General features: G+C 34.9%; 1 protein-coding gene across 6 annotated transcripts in view; it reads right to left on the bottom strand.

The window, feature by feature from the left end:
- The window catches only part of Sox15 (Sox box protein 15), a 197,573-nt gene that overhangs the window by 149,930 nt on the left and 29,396 nt on the right, over nt 1-18,247 (bottom strand). For 2 of the 6 annotated variants that reach the window (XR_012466876.1, XM_074180588.1), the window contains exons 1-2: nt 15,196-15,252; nt 13,268-13,510 (exon numbers count right to left, since the gene is read on the bottom strand). The exons of 1 other annotated variant lie outside the window; for it this stretch is intronic. Coding sequence is in view for 2 of the 5 variants with exons in the window: in XM_074180588.1 (XP_074036689.1) it covers nt 13,268-13,347 (80 nt within the window). In the remaining 3 variants the exon portion in view is untranslated. Of the gene's footprint in view, nt 1-4,974; nt 5,113-13,267; nt 13,511-15,195; nt 15,275-18,247 lie in introns of those variants that run through there. 3 more of the 6 variants (XM_074180589.1, XM_074180592.1, XM_074180591.1) reach the window with 3 other exon arrangements.

The following is an 18,247-nucleotide window of genomic DNA, read 5'->3' on the forward strand; positions in this document are numbered from 1 at the left end:
GTCACGCCACTGCTATCGAGTATATCTTTTTTTCTCTTTTTCTCAATACCATTCAGTAATTATCACAAACATTTTCAAATATATATTCTGTAATTATTTGAAAATCAGTTAAAATATGTTGTACTATTCCATATAGTATGAAATAATTCGCGATGTGAGGTTAGAATATACTTGTAATAAAAAAACACTCTATAATGCATAACGAGAAAACTCAATGAATTCATCTGTTTATTGGACTAGTTATTGAAATTTTACAAGAAATGTACTCACCTTCTTTACTTATTTTCACCAACAACAAAAATATTCTACGTCAGACACGTCAGACAAACCGATGCGCTTCTGTAGACAAGAATGAACAATACAATAATCGCTCACAAATACAAGCGTAATTTTACATTCGATAAAGAGATGGCGAAAATTTACATTTCACTAAGGGGGAATGCCGATCGTCCAGTTAGTAATTCTCTTCACATGAAATAATGCGTTATGATTTCACACATATATTAGATGAATATTTAATTCTCAATGAAAAGTACATTGCCTACTGAAATTACGGTCGGGGATGTGAATTATTCAATAGAGAGAGTATATTTTCAATAAAACTGAAGTAATTTTCTTCGTTCGAAATGAAAATTCCGAGGTAGATTTCAATCATTTTTCCCGGTGTATGCTCCAGAGTCATGGAAAATTGGACGTTTCGGATGCGCTCCACCCAGAAAAGGGTGGCGGACATTTGAACAATGTTATATTTTACTGATAATGGCATCACTGAGTCTTTCAAACGAATAAAATATTTCAATGATGAGTCACACACACTTCGTTTTGTTCAAATTTGAAGATAGGAAGCGCTTAATGGAAGATCCTATATAGGCTATTTCTGGGTTTGTTGACCATGGTCTGCAGATGAAGATTATCAAAGGCGATGAGACAATGAGTTATATCCCTAGGTACACAGGTTAGGATTTTTGATTTTACTCCATCGATGATGATGCGCGCGTGGCTTTAATTCTATTGGTTGTATTAAGTCACCTGTTATGCGTATAATTTAGTGCAGGTAGCTATACTTTATTCATGATCTCGCTTGAAACTTTAATTCTTATATCCAGAGAGCTCGGTTTTTTCACTCTTTTTCATCGTTCTATCCAGATGTTGCTGAAGACCCTCTATGTGGTTGATTATATGAGAAATACGAGAAAAAGTATAAATACACAGCTCTCTGAGCACACGGGAAATTTTCGCCTTGAGCAGACCGACAAAACAGCAGTGCTCAATGAAAAAGAGCAACGATTCAAGACGATGTAGGGAGCACAGAGACAATTTCAACCAGAAGTCAGGTTACCTGCAGTAAACTGTACACGTATCAGACCAATTCATGCAACCAATAAGAATGAAGACATTACCACAAAAGATGGAATAAACGAGGAGGGCAACTATAGTACTTTGTGGCCTCATGGTATTTAATAATGACTATTGTTGTAGTAGACGGAACGACGAGCATGAAAACCTACAGATCACGACCAATAAACCCGAAAAATAGTTTACACTCTTCGATCATTCGTGTTCCTATGCATACCTAGTTTGGCGCGAAAGAACAGCTGCTGGCTTAGAGAACTGTGAGAAAGGTGCGCAGCTGTTTCGGTTAATTTTCCATGTTCTGTTCAGAGAAAACTTGTTCTGTTCAGAGAAAACTTAATTTGACCACATTAATTCTACCGTTGATGATGGAACAAACATATAGTGAAAAACTCTTGTTCATACGTTCAAAATAGTCAATATAATAATAATAATAATAATATCGTTTATTATGCTTAAAAATACAGTCATACATAAAAGAAAAAGGGTTAGCCAAAGGCTATCTTCCACCCACAATTTAACAATTTCATTGCACTACCATACATTGAATTTTATTTTTTTTTATATTAGCACTGAGCAGTAAGCATCTGTGATTTTATTTCTTTCTTAAATTGATGAATACTATGATTAATAAGCGGTAAAATTTCATTCAGATAAGAAGGGGCTATATAAGAAAAACATCCTTGAACTTTGGAAGTACGCTGCCTAGGTATGTTGAATGAGTTAATTCTCAAATTGACTAATTGTATGTCAAAATGCCTGCCTAATAAACTATATAAATAACTACGTGTTTTAGTTTGAAGCAACTTGAACAAAAACATTTTCATCAAATATTGGACTCCGTACCTCACATTCAGCTCCTTCATTTTTAACAAAAATGGGGTGACATGTTCACCATATGCTATACAGCATACGAATCGTATGCAAGCATTTTGTATACGTTGTAACTTCTGTTTGTTATATTGCGGCAAAAAATTGTAATACACCGAACAACAATACTCGATTTCTTCTGATAACTGATACTTGAATTTATATAGCGATTTTGTTTTGAAGAATAATACTTTGAAAATGTTTATCACATGTTCATGGAAAGACAAAGAGCTATCTATGGCCACGCCAATATTTTTAGCACTGTCTAATCTACCCAGTCAATGTCTGCGTTATCGAGAGTGAGCCTAAAGCTACACTGAGTTTCTATACTATTTGTCTTTGAGACCCTATGCATAAGACCAAAGTTTTATTCGGATTGATTCTCAGTCCATGATTCTCCGAATATAGGAATGTTTTGTGTAAATCTGTGTTTATATTGGCCACGTAACTTTCTGTATCGGTGTTGTGAGAAGACAAATATAACTGTATATCATGTGGGTATAGATGTTCTTGACAATGTGATAAGAAAGTGGGATAATCAAAAATAAACACTGAAAACATCAAGGGTCCTAAAATACTTCCCTGCGGTACACCTTAGATTGTTTCTTTTAGGGATGACCATGAGTAATCATCAAATACGAACCTCAAAATAACATTATAAGTAACAAAACAAATAACATTTTTTTCATAAAAACAATTTCAATTCGAAAAACTGGTCATTGAAAAAACAATTTTCTGAAAAAATGTATTCCTTGACATATTATTACTTTTTGTGACAATTGATAATGCCGCAATAGTTAAGGTAAAACACATGGAACTACAGTGCCTTTGTCAACAGGGTTTAGGTCACTTTCAGAGAGAGTGAGTGAGACCTGCGGGCGACTCTCTGTGTCCGCGGATATTGATATTCGCAGCGTGCATCTAGGCGAGGACGCGAGTTCACCGCGCACCGTCTGAGAGCGGCCTTAAGTACAATGTTGCCAGAAGTTGTACATCATCGCTGTAAGCTGAGAGTTTTCTGGATTGTCTTGCAACTAAATTATCACAACCGACATAATCAAAACTGAGTGAATGAAAATGAGTGTAAGAAAAGCAATATTAAATGACCACCGCGAGTTTATCTGTTCAACTGCATTTGTAATCAAAAGGTTACTTTCATTTTTAGGTCAAGAAGGCCTTCATCCAAAGCTGTGATTCAAAGAGACACTTTCATTGTTTCCTGCTTTTAAACAGAAGATTACATAGCTTCTATACGAGATACTTTTCGTTATGAACGAAACTTTAAATATTATTCGTAACTTTCAACGTATTCAAAATAAGTTGAAAAACATTTGAAAATTGTTTCGATTACGAATTAACTGCTAACCAGCAGGCATAACTAAGAAGATATTCAGTCAAGCTCTGAATGACATTGGCTACGTATTTCATCACAATATGTTCAAGATGTCCTCAATTTTGATATCTAAATAAATATCACAGTAAACATGCCCTAGTAACATATCTCAACTCATAGAAATGGAACAAGTTGAAGAAATCTTTCATGATGCTAAAGCAAACACAAGTTTGAGAGTGATGTAATGAAAAAAAATTATCATGTACCCACCGAAACAATTGATTTCTTTAGAAAATAATGTGAATACCATTCGAAATTAGTTCTCCTTCCATTCAAATCAAGTTTTTGGTAGTCACATCAGTGGTTCTCCAATAGTTCAAAATACATCCATAAAACAACAATATATCATTCCATACCTTCAGTTGTAACCGTGATTATTGGTAATAATTCGAAACATATTATTTTTGGATACAAGTAACAATATCAATGCGAAATATTCAAGGTATAGGTAGAATGTATAGATGAGTAATTCACAGATGTTTTGTTCTCAAACAACTAGTTTCCCCTCCGGATATTGGACTACACGAATATCATGTTTTTCATTTCCCATTCTTCATATAATGAAAACTCGAATACTAATTGTTTTTCAATGGAAACGTATATATCTCTATGTTGAAAAAATATCCGCGAAGAGTATTTTCTCAATTACTATACAAAAAGACATTTTTGAATAGTTCTACATATTTACATCCATTTCTCTTTTAGTTTTCACATGGTTCTCGAAGAATGAGTCCGTTATTGGTTATTTTGCTTCATAAGTAAATTAATATTTCAACATACACAGCACAAACTGATCTTACTTCATTACTGACATTCTTGGGTTTTCATATTTCTTCAATTGAAATGGTTTTCCTTTTCCTCCAGATAAACTCCTCTAATGGTGAGCCCATCATAAATCCTACTCCCCGTTACTGGAGTAAGCTCAGCAAATAAGCTCTCAAGGATAGCCAACATAACACTACTCCCAACTACTACAATTGCACGTCAATAATAGTATTGCAGTTCTGGAGTGATAGGTCATCCCCTGATGACTACAAGGATATTTCGATTTTTTATTTCTTGACTATTTTTTTACAAAACATTTCACTTGCCAAATCATTAAACTGATTATTCAAATACCAGTTATTATCTCACGACCACACCCAAAATCCGAGAGGTTTTCGGATCTAAAGGTTTGAAGACTGGGGAGTAAAACTCGATTGATTAGAAAACGGAAATATAAAACACATTTCAATCCGCTGATGACGAACAATGCTGTATACCTGTTTTTCAATGTCACTCAATATTTCTGTTCCTCATCCATGCTGTTTATTCGTATCCAACTTTATGGGTTTAAATGACTTGCTAATAATACTCACCTCCAATAAATTCCGCTATTGTTCACTTAGTATCATTAACGCTTTATAAACAACAGCATGAATGAACTGTTATGAGCACAACTAGAAATTATTCCAGATAATTTTAAAACTTAATCGTTATCAGCCTAATCGATTTGAAGTTTACCTGATAAACACTTGCGTTGACTGGTTTATTAGAGACGATAATGTGATTTAAAAGTCGTATTTAATAAACATTACTGTTCATAGTTTGAGTACCTAGAACTCCGTAAAACAACCAGTATATATCGATACATTTATGATAAATAAAAGGGGATTTTTGGTTGTTTTTCAAGTGAATATATCAGAGAAATATGGGAAAGGAAATTTTTGGATTTCTACGTCTCCATATTCATACATTGAATCATAATTCTATGAACGAATTGAGTACTTGATCTTGTAATGTTATCCATATTGGTGCTGAAGAGGCAGGTTAGGCAGATGTTTTATTCCGAAACATCGGATATTCGCCATTGAGGATGACAGTGTTCCATGTGAGTGAAATTTTTCCTTTTTCATATACGGTATTGTGTAGCAATCCTGCGAATGATATCTGATTCAATTCCATGACGAATATTTGGAGTAAAAACAATGTGAATACAAAAAAGGGTTTTTGTGTAATTCAATGTTTACATGAAAATGGTTGTTTCGGGACGGCTTTTTCTTCCAGTTAGTATCTGAAAGTTCATTTTGAAATTGATTGCTATCTTCCTTTCTTTGAATGATTATCACCTTTTTTTTATTAAGATGGAGAAGTAGAAAGCCGAAAATTAATCTCTCCTCAATGTATAATCATCTCAATTTAAATGTCTAATGAAATAATGATCTTCAATACAAGAATAAAGAAGCACCCATTTTGCTTTATGAATCGAAAAACGAAATGTGTTATTCATATACCTTGCCAAGAAACTTCAGAGAGCCATGGTTATATAGTTACTACAATAAACATCAAACCGGTGGTGGCCGGAAAAGGACGGCCACGTTCGGGGTTAGAGAATTCTTGATGTGACAACTCTCCTAGTCACGAGAACCGTTATTACTGAGTAAACATGAGATTTCAGTGGAGATTGAAGAGTGTAGGAGTCAAAGAAAGTTACCAGGGAAAGAAAAATCGCCAAAGATGAGGACTGTGGGAGCTAACTTGCTGTTTACTGTTCGCGGTACCGCAGGAATGTGGCTTTGGGGGAAGGAACCGACAGAGCTGCTTTTGGAGTATATCCCTCTGCACCAGGAAACTGGTTCCTACTCGGAAGAAGTTCAAGATTTGGTACTGGATGCTCGCGCGATCAAAGTATGTAGTAGGTAAAGAAGTGGTTTGGCGGATTTACGAAGGGTGGTTACAAGAGAGCTAAGAAGCTCATGATGTTTGGAAAAAAACGTAGCTAACACAGGGTGTTGATGTACTCTCTGAAATACCTACTTTGGAAGTACGGGCCCAGGACCCAACATCAAGGTGCCCGACGGTTATACCTGAAGGTTCACCAAAACTAGAGTGCCTTCTAAGAGATAGCGACAGAGCATGGGGTAATGGCACAAATGCCATACGAGGAACAAACACAACCAAAAAAGAAAACCCCTTCGGACGACGTCGATGACGAGGGTTGTTGATACCCATCCCAGGGAATGATTACCACAAATGCCTGAACCTGACTCGTCGAAGATAGTAGAAACGTATATACCAACAAATTGAGTGAGAGTTATTCAAAGAAAAATGATGGAAATCCTCAAGTAGTAATGACCAGAGTAACGGTTTTAAATTTACAAATAACTGTTCACAGATAAGAGCATTTTCCAGGTCAGATACCTACTTATTTTTCTGAAACTTCGATCGGAACGAAATTATCTGAAGGCATTACCCATGTTGCAGGATTATTTTCACAATGAGAGTGTGGAAAATAAAAAAAAAACATTCATTACATACTAATCAAAATGAGTTAGGTGAAATTTTTCAATTAGTAACAAAATTTAATTATGATACTAATTTATCATATCTGAACAGTAATGCTGATGTAATAATTTTATCAATTCAGTAATAATGTAGAGATGAAATTGAAATTGAGATATGCAGAGAAAATATTTTATTATCCAATAACTTTTGATTGACGAATTCAATGTGTCCTATTGAATATTAGAGGTTAGGCATTATAGAAAAAATAGAAAATTACAAGAGCATTAGAAGGAAGTGAACCCGGCTTCTCGACATCAGGGTCGTGGTCATGGTTTCTTACTAGACTTTATCTAGCCGATCGAAAATTGGCTCTACTACATTACATGACTACAACGAATGTGAATGGCAATGATGCTCCCTAGTAGGCTCAGGAAGTTGATACCCTAACTTACACAGAACACTTTGTTTAAAGGCTTGCAACTAGGATTATATCATCATGTACAATTTTCATAGTGAAATATTGCAATAAAAATGAAACCACCAACCAAACGCCTGGATTGGTGACCACTAGGTCTGGATTGGCGAACACAAAAAGAGAACCTGGCGAGAAGAAATCAGCCATTTGGGAATAGGGGAGTATACTTGGATCAACACCATATCAAGATGACCTAAGCATAGACAAGAAAGTTCAAAGACATCTTGTAAATATTGGAGATTCAATTAAGCAGAAAAACATTGCATTCAAGTATATAGTCTTGAATTATCTGCAATTATTGAATTATCACCGAAAGACAATTATAGATACTTAACAATTGAAATATCGTTAGCTAACTCGGTTTGGAAGATATATTTCATTTTTCAATATTACTTTCTTTCTCTATTTCGGAGTATCACTGACATTAACTTATTTTCAATAATATTTCTTCCTTTTCAACCTACCTCTTTGGATATGAGGAGCTTCAACATGTTTGGACTTCTCCTGATGACGATAAGCTTTCCTTATATATCAAAAGATTTTACATAATTACCATGCAAAGTGATTTGCGAGTAATGGTGTTTTCTGTTTCAACTCCACTGTACTATATGGTGAAGGGCATCAGGCTACCCCTGCCGTGTGAGAGGCCACCAATGGGATTGAGAGACGTACTAAATTATGGCTCATCCTTGCTTTCCCTAGCTAGTTCGACCCTTCATGGACCATGAGGTGACAAAAAAATCTGATCTTGAGCCTATCAAGGTGATAAACTTCTACTATATATCTTCAAGTGCCCCCCTTACAATATCGAAATGAAGTAGCTTCTCAGTACATTAACTTTTGATCCTGTTAACAAACCTAGGAGACTATTTGGTGTAGCTAGAAAGCGACATATGGCCTTCTCAGTAGCAGAGAATCTCATGAATCTACGTTGCACTAAATTCTTGAGCGGCAGAAGCAGAATCTTCACCAGGAGAAAAAAACAGAGAACTTTTGTCTAGGTCAGCAGTTTCTTACGCTTAAACAACGATTCACCCATATCATTGACAAAAAATGCCTGCATGGATGGTTGTAATATATCTTCAGGTATAGCTGACTTACAGATATTCCCATATAGAAAGGTTGCTGCAGTCATTAAAGTAATTATCTGGCACCTTTTGAATCTTATGACAACTACAGTATCTCATTATCGCTGTCATAAAAGATACTCCATATGGTCTGCGGGAATGCTTCCAGAGCTGCACGTTCCGGCATGGATGGCTATAGGTTACCTTAGAGGATCAGGAGAGTGTCTCCAGGCTGGTGGGTGCAGTTAATACTTTGCAGCTATGGGACAGCGTCTCACTGTAGTCAACCATACATTTGTGTTGCTTACCTACCTGACAAAAGTAGCCGCAGATTGGTCGAGTCTGAATAGGTATGAATAACAATAAATTCTCTCGAGTTGCGGTGGAGGGTCGAATAGGCCGGTTCACTTTGGTCTTACACTTTCGTACCTATCTTATTATGTATAAGGTCCGGGGTTTATGACACGTCAGAAACAACTCAGCAGGTTTAGAAAACCTCAAACACAAAAAAATGAGTATCCGGGAGACTGACTCTCAGTTTGTTGTATCAAAAGCCGTCACATACATTTACTCATTTGAGTTTCATTGCCGATAACTTGAAATACAACACAAAACAAATTAAAAAAAAATATTTACGAACTGAATCTAACATTCAAATAAGAAATTCCAATCCACTTGCAGTCGAATACATGTTTGTGAAAGTATGGAAAAATTTTGCTAGAATATTAACCGACGTGTATACAATCCAGTGAATTCGAGAATTCAGAGCCCAAAGGCATTGTATTTACCATTCAGTAACAGAGAGCGCTATTTCGACCATCAATCATAGGTCTCACCAGTGGCTCTACGCCAGCGTATCTGTCATTTTCAATAAAACCAACAGAAACAGACACCTAGATAGTATATCCCTGCAGTAGAAGCTGCAAATAGAGATAGAGGCAGAATACGATTTTTCATTGTGCTGTCGATATCGTATAGAGTGATTTTTTTGCTGGTATCTTTTTGGAAAAACTGATTTTGACAGATAACGCGTGAATCGTGTCTTGTGTGATTGTCAAACTTGTTCAGTTTGGTCTATAATTTAACCATGAATCGACTTACGAATGAACAACGCTTGCAAATTATTGAATTTCATTATCAAAATTCATTCTCAGTGAAGAAAGTGCATCGTGCACTTCTTCCAATTCATGGACAGTTTCGTCGGCCTACTGAGGGAGCTATTCGGAAGCTTGTGACTAAATTTCGAACCCATTTTACATTATGGGACATTAAACCATTAACACGCATACGTAGAGTGAGGACCGAAGAAAAGATTACGGCTGTATCCGCCAGTGTTCGTGATGACCGTGAAATGTCGATTCGCCGCCGTTCGCAGCAATTGGGCCTTTGTTACTCCACTATGTGGAAAATTTTGCGAAAGGATTTGGGTGTGAAACCGTATAAGATACAGCTGGTGCAAGAATTGAAGCCACACGACCTCCCACAACGTCTAACATTTGGTGAACGGGTGCTGGCAAAGTTGGGGGAAGATCCACATTTTTATCGAAACATTGTGTTCAGCGACGAGGCTCAATTCTGGTTGAATGGATACATTAACAAGCAAAATTGCCGCATTTGGAGTGAAGACCAGCCACAAGCATTGCAAGAGCTACCGATGCATCCCGAAAAAGTCACTGTTTGGTGTGGATTATGGGTCGGAGGCAATGGCCAATGTTGCCCAAAATGGAAGAATTGGACATGCCTGACATGTGGTTTCAACAAGACGGTGCCACATGCCACACGGCACGCGAAACAGAGCACCAATTAAGAGCCGCCTTCGGTGAACAGTTTATCTCACATTTTGGGCCCGTCAATTGGCAGCCTAGATCGTGTGATTTAACGCCTTTGGATTATTTCTTGTGGGGTCATGTTGAGGCTCATGTCTACAGGGATAAACCAGCAACGGTTTATCCCTGTTTCATTCTCCGTTACAAGGAGAATGAAACGTTGATCAAGAGTCACTAATACTATAGTTTATCCTTTTGTTACTTTCACATATTTCTTCGAAATTTGCAATTATATTCACTACATGACAACAATATACTTGTTGTTAAATGTATATTGACTTCATTTTAGGATATTCGGTAGCGATAATTATTTCGTTTATTATATTACGGGTGCTTCACGAGTTCTCGGATGATTAGACACTCCAATTTTCTTTTAACAGAATAGAGGTCAGCAGACTTCTTACTAGAATTCGTTATCGATCACTGTTATGTAGAGTTATAAAAAATTGGACCAGAAATAGACATGAAGCTCTGTCTGATGAAAGAAACCATGACTCATGATTTTCCCTAACTAACGTTCCTGTTGTCTTCACCTTGAGTAATCAAATGATCTAAGAACAATTAAGTCATAGGTTTCAAAATATATGGTGTTGAGGATACATATTTATTAATTAAAATGAAATCGTGTAAAAAGATGCATTACTAAGCTAGTCTAGCACCTGATAATAAGGAAAAGGATATACGGATTGATCTTATCTTTATTAATTTATTCTAGAACTGAAGGTTACCGAGAATTCTAAACTGTTCGCCAGAGTATCTCGAGTATGCAAGATAAAATTCGCGAGATCCACGGGAGACTTAAATAAAAATTTTATTCAGAACTGTGACAAAAAATAGAATAGATTATTTTCTTTGAATTGCATCGACTAGACTAGTCTCTTTACTTTATACAGGTTTTGGACGATATTGTGGTATATGGTATTGTTGGTTTAGCGAGTGGATCACCCTATCTAGGGTATAAGTAAAGATGTCTATATTACAAAAAGAGTCAGAGAAAACCATACTATAATTTCAAAATAGCAGGCACCAAATTATCAGGAAGTTTCTTCAATGGATAAAACACATTGTCCGTTATTATATGACCGTTTAGCTGCGTGTGCATGATTTGAAAAGAAGATGATGATATATTCAGAATCACATCCTGACAACAATGTTTTCGTTTTAATGCAATGATATCTCTGAGAATTCAGTTCCTACCACTGTGGAATTTTAGTATAGATTGCACCGAAGACCAAAAACGTCGAATTCATAATTTACTGCCAGCAAAACAACTGACCAGCGACTCATAAATATGCCGCAAAACCAGTCAAATTTTCAAAAAGAAATAAACAGAGTCGAACAGATTGATGTCAGTAATGCATATGAAACCTCCATCGAAGACAAACTATTAAAAGAAAAACAAAATCGCAAAAGTTTCATTCTAAATAATGATCATCATTTTGCGTATCTAACATATACCAGTTATTCTACAAACAAAATATGTAGGTTCCTTCAGAAACAAGGAATAAATGTAGCATTCAAGACAAATAAATAACAATTTGCATCCATTAATGAATGGTTCTAATTCAGCACGTGACAAATTGAACAAATCTGGGTTTCACAAGCTCAAGTGCGACGACTGCAATGCCTTATATATAGGCCAGACTGGTCGCAGTTTCAACTGGAGATTTGAGGAGCACTTGAGAAGTTACAGATTGAATAATATGTCAATCATCTCATACAAAATACTCACAATTTCACACATAATATGGAAATTTGCACATTCAACCAAAAAGTCTGAAATTGAATACATTGGAATCTTCAGAAAACAAAAATAATCTTGCTAAAAATAACAACATTGTTCTGAATGATCAGATAGGAATTTATGATTCCCCAATCATCAATAATGTTATTAGTAATTTCCCAAATGCCCCTTGAAAGCTCTCTCTACTTACCTATGAAACTTTTAGTATTTAAGGAGATGGCATCATATACTTGGGAGAGTTTATAACTCGCTCTGAAGATGACAGTGTGTCGAAACATCTGTTAGCATTAAATATAAGTGTGAGTGTAAATTATGAACTATAATTTTCAGCCAACTCATTCAATCAGAACGAACTTATGTATTTGCGCTTTTATGAATATATTTGGAGTTAGAAGAACTGCTCAATTCTTCAGTTCATGGCAAAGTTTGCCATGAATTATGTGAATTATGTGAATTTGTTTAGATCTTTTACATGTTTGAGGAGCCAATAATTTTTTCCTTATGAGCTGAGTTTTGTACAAACTATATATTTATATTAATATGCTTTGGAAAAACTCATACCTGTATAACCATACCAAAAACAAAAAAATCAGCGGGTTGGATGCTTAGAAAAAAAAATTTCATTTCGTGTTGGTAATTTGGAGCAAAGTACAACCTAAATGGAATTCACTCAAAGAAGTGAATGTTGTCGACCAAAAAAGACTTGAAACACTGACCTGAACATTCTTTCCAACACTTAGGATCAACCTAGTTTTGCCGTAGAATATTTGAAGAGACGTGTGGAAAGGGCATTCAATTATAATTGTAAAACCGTTGAGAAATATTGAAACTTAGGTCTGGAAAACCTCCCGAACAACTGGGGGGGGAAGAATCAAGTAACGTTGATGTAGGTGTCAGGTAACAAGGAAATCAAAAGAAATGAGGAAGCTTATGTCCAATGGAAGAAGCTAGCACACTACTCATATCCATGGACTCTTTAAGAGAAGTTAAACAGAGGAAGACAGTCATGAAAGAGCCATATTTCGATTCAAATAGTTTCCAAGAATATGCTCTTCTTGACTACACACAATTCTTTCTGTTTTGAGAACAGAGATAGATAAAATATAAGCGAGTTTTGCAACAAAAGTTACCGCGGATAGTGAATGGAAAATATGAAAGTTCAAATAATATAATTTAATTTTTTCACACATAGTGACAGAATTATCCCTGAAAACTTTTCCAAAACAGTTAAAAAATAATTGATTTTTTCATTCCACATTACAGTTTTCCCTTTACCTCCTTGTTCTTTCAATTTGACATCTGATCCATCCAAATTGACATGTTGTCCTTGCGATTCCACACCAAGTTCTTGCCATTTTACATCTTCATCAGTTTAGTGATATCAGAATTACTACCATATTCATAGTTTGATCCTCTCTATTCGACATTCTTGTTTGTACCTTCAGACATTCGCATTATTGTAGACCATGAAATTTGTTGCTGAATTTACAGGGTTGAAGTAAAACGGGTTCAAAAAAACTATAAATGTAAGCGGATGTAAAGTGGCAATAATGAACGCACAAATTTTACACAACACCCAAGATAGTATTTATAATTGACGTTGCTTGTTTTTCAGAAAACATTTTTACAGAGTTATAATGCGTTCGACCAAAATGTACTTGTGATGCACTGTTTGGAATCTTTGGTGTAGTATTATTTTAACACCTCGACACTTGTTTCGATCATCAACTGATCATCTTCAAGAGGAATAGACTAAATATATGAACAACTTTATCTTTATTTATACCATAGATACCTCGTATCTGCATCTTGAGTGTCTTAAATTAATTTCACAATGTTGCCTTATCTACTAATCTTAGATTAATTTTAATTTTACAATGTGTCCTTATGTAGTAGTCAAGTAAATCTGATGAATTAAATATTATTTCAACAAGCTGTATGGTATACTATTAGGTATTGGTCCACCATCGTTATTCAAACTATTATTATGTTTACTTATTTCTACACTCTCGCAGGCAGCTAGATGCCTGTTGTTGTTAACTTGTGTATCTAATCTTAATGAACTAAAGTCTATAGAATGGTTTTGTTGCAAAATATGATGACCGACTGCTGATTTTTCTGGTCTACCATATTTTAGGTGTGCCTAGTGTTCTTTACATCTTATTTCGATAGATATTTTTGTCTGTCCATAATATTTTGCATCGCAGTCCTTATATTCGACTTCGTAAATTACCTTCGTAATACCTACATACCTAGTTCTTTGAAAATCTCTCCAAAGTTCTTCGTGTCTTGGTGGTATGGAACTGAGATATATTTATCTTGGTTTCCGTCGTTTCTAAAAGTCGAGATTTCGTTCATTCTTAACCTAAAGTTTTTCTTTCTAAACATAATAACATTATGAATGATGATGGTGGACCAATACCTAATAGTATACTATATAGCTATATAGGACACAGTAAAATTAAAAATCAATTTAAGACTAGTAGATAAGGCAACATTGTGAAATTAATTTAAAACACTTGAGCTGCAGTTACCTGGAAGAGGTATCTATGGTATGAATAACGATGACATTGTACGTATATGTAGTTTAATCTTCCTCTTGAAGATGATCACTTGGTGATCGAAACACTTGTCGAGGTGTTGAAATAACGGTTTGGTATTGGGATAAAACTCCAATAATATTCGATCAAAATGGTTACTTCCCACCCAAACATGAATTTCATCAGAAATTCAAAAGTTGGGGCCCAAATTTCTCTATCGATGAAACATTTCCTTCTTTAGTCTCCAATTCTGGAGGAATGAATCTACTTCCACAATAAGACTTTCTGCTGAAAGGTATGTTCCTATCTCTGAAAATATTATTTAATATATGTATTTTTTGGTATCTATGACATGTACTTCTGGGGCCATGAGTCTCGTTTTCTGGATAAAATATATTAAAACATTTCGAGCTACTTAGAGAGCAGTATGACTATTTGCAGATCCGTCAGCTACGTATCTGGTCAAAAAGGGTTCGAACTCACGATCTTTGGATAGTGAGTCAGTCGAACTACCACTGCCCCTCACATATCTTTAATTTCTGTTTTGAAATGACATACGTTCTTTTCACAATTATATTTTTGTTGTTATATTTCGACAAAACCATAGGCATTCATTTACCGTATCACCTGAAAGCTCAACCAAGAAGAAAATCAATTACTTACCGGAGATATAGTAAAACAGCATGCAGACACAGTTAATCGTTGTAAGGTGTTACAAAAACATTTTCTAACCAAAGTTATCTCAAAACTGATAAGAGATTAGATACAAAATTTCAACTTCTCGTGTCCAAAGATAAGTATACCTGCAGAACTCAAGTAATTCTCATCACTCAAAGGTAACACTTATAAAAGTGGTTTGTACTTTTCACGTAACGTTAGATCTCAACAAGAAAAAACTTTGAAATGTAACTTGAGGCGCACTATTTTAAACAGGTACATGTACTTGATGGAAATTCCCATGAAATTGAAGACAAACTTATTGATAACAGAAAATATATTTTCATATGCAAAAATCTCAGTTGGGTTTCCACTTTTCAGTGAACTACAATACTACTGCTTCTTCAGGCGTATTGGTTTTGCAAATCGTTTATGCGAAATTCTCATAACAATGTGTTTTCAATACGTTCGATTATTGATCATTCAATTTTATGGCAGTGCTGAATTACTTAGTTTCTTCAAGTGAAAATATGTTGAACATTTACAATATATTCGTGATATATAATCAATTAACATATCAAAATATGTGTTCACAAAATTTGCTGAATTCAAATCAAATTATTTCCACTTGAAGAACAAATCAGATGTAGTTACTGTACGTTATAGATGAAATAATTTGTGCCATTTATATAACAGGTGAACTTTATTGTAGTGACTCCTTGATCTCAGTACTCCAAGAAAATCTTCATTTTCAGTGTAAGGATCTTGATTCGGTTAAAAATAGGTATAGGAGCGGCAGATCTCTCAATATAGGTTGAGAAATTGGTTTGTCACATAAAGTTTCGTGATAGACTATTTCAAAGAAATAGTTACAATATTATTATTACAATATTTATCAACTCAACACTTCAGGTTTCCAACTTCAAAACTGACGAAATTCAATACAATCTTTGAACCACAATTTTCCCCCCTGGGGATGAAAATCCCTATCTTGATGCTTATTTAAGTTATACAAAGAACCTACCTGCATATTTCAAGATTTTAGGTTCAGCAGCTTCGACTGTACGTTAATATAAGTGCGGGCAACAGCTGGTAATTTATATTTTTACTTTAAAATACAGTGACTAACAAAAATACGAAGTAATGAATAGCTTCGAGAGTCGAATTATATTATCTATGAAGAAATTCGCAAAACCTACACAACCATCAACGAGTCTGCCCGCGTTCAGGTCGCGTTCTCGGCAATGGCGCTTCATTGCTTAGATTGCCCTCCACCCCTGCGCATCGTCTTCTGTCGTCTTACAGTAGACGCGACATGTAATGGCTTACTGCGTTGTGTCAAGTTAATCGTGATAACTTTCAAAAGACAAATTAGTTAATGTAAAAGACAAAGTTTATGTATATTAAATAGGTACTTTTGCAGTAAAGTTGCATATAGTGGCTACCACATAACACGTAGATATTGCTATCGCGAACTTTTATTTAGAACTATTTAAGATAAACAATCTTGTGGTACAGTATCTGCATGTAACTCCAACGGTATAGGCAGCGCACGCCAAGATAGCTCCCAGGGAGTAAGTAAGTAACTAACTAACTGTAACCAACGTTACAATTAAAAGTGGTAAAAACATAGAAATTTTCATTTCTCTTTTCATTATGATCTCCTATACAACGTAGTAACAACGGCTACATCCATCAATTTATATATTGTAATCTTTATACCATAAACAACTGACAACATTAATGTTAAAGAAAGTTGAAATGCAAAAATGGTTACAGACTGAAGGTATACGGTTACTTTTTGATAATGAGATGTACAAATGTACAGCCTACTAAATGAAAAATGGTAAATAAAACTTTCTATGTTTTTTACCACCTTTATTTGTAACTAACGTTTTAGTGCAGTTTCGTCCTATAAGGATATTTTCAAACTAATAAAATAAACTGAAAATTAATTGATAATATTAGTCCTTATATATCTAACCCTTGTTTGCAAAGTGCAAAATTTCCGTATCTTTCAGATTCGGGAACTTGTGGTTGCATTCCAAGGAATGGTTCGAAAACGACGAATTACTTTTACTTAGTACTATTACACTCCAGACACTCAAGCTCATAAACTCCATATTTCTCCATCTTTGCCATTAAAAATGAAATTGGATAACCTAGCATGTGGTATGAATGCAATTTTTTTTCTTAAAAAACCCGCAAATGTGTCAGTTCTTTTACCGTAATATTAGTTACAAATAAAAGTGGTAAAAAACATAAAAAGTTTCATTTCTCATTTTTCATGATAAACTTCTACCACGTAGTAATTAACAACTACATCCATCAATTTATGAACCTAATAAAAATAACTATTTTACAAAATATACTAAAGAATACATCTTGTTTATACATTATCTTTAAGTGATAACCAAACAATAAGCAAACAATTGGTTTTCCAATGGTTTGCTCACTGTTATAGTCCAAGTAACCTGTATTGTGAATAGTGAAAGCTATCGGCATCTCAAAGGCCAAAAAAAACTAATACAGATAAATAATGCCGCTGCCAACTAGTCCACGTGGACTGAAGAATTGGCGGTTCGTATTAAATAATTTTTACTAACCGAGTTTTATGATTGGCTGAAGAGTCATAAAATTGAATTTGAAGTCATGTTACGGTGACGAATAGAATGTGGGGATGAGTATCGCCGTTGTGTCGTCAATGTTCAGTTCAGGAACTGATCGCGATTTGTGAGTTGAAATTCGATATTGGTGCAGTTATAATTACTTAAAATTTTTGTTATCTGTTTAAAATGTGGCGTCTTTGGATAAGTACTAATAGTAATAACGACTTTTTCCTGTGTAGTGATTCCAATAGCGATAGTGAACAATGCGAAAAAGAGATACAAGTGAATAAAATCATTGAAAGAAACAATATACAAAAGCAATGAGATTCCTACAACTGAAATCATAAGAAAGAAATTGAATACTTTCGGCCATAACGTGAGCTACTATGACAAAACTTTTCAGAATTGGATAAAGAAACTAGGATTTAGATTTAAAATAATAAACAAAC

Source organism: Leptinotarsa decemlineata, unplaced genomic scaffold (assembly GCF_025532065.1).
Source record: "Leptinotarsa decemlineata unplaced genomic scaffold, Ldec_3_MD MMD2_tig00026299_RagTag_RagTag, whole genome shotgun sequence".
NCBI classification, from domain to species: Eukaryota; Metazoa; Arthropoda; class Insecta; order Coleoptera; family Chrysomelidae; genus Leptinotarsa; species Leptinotarsa decemlineata.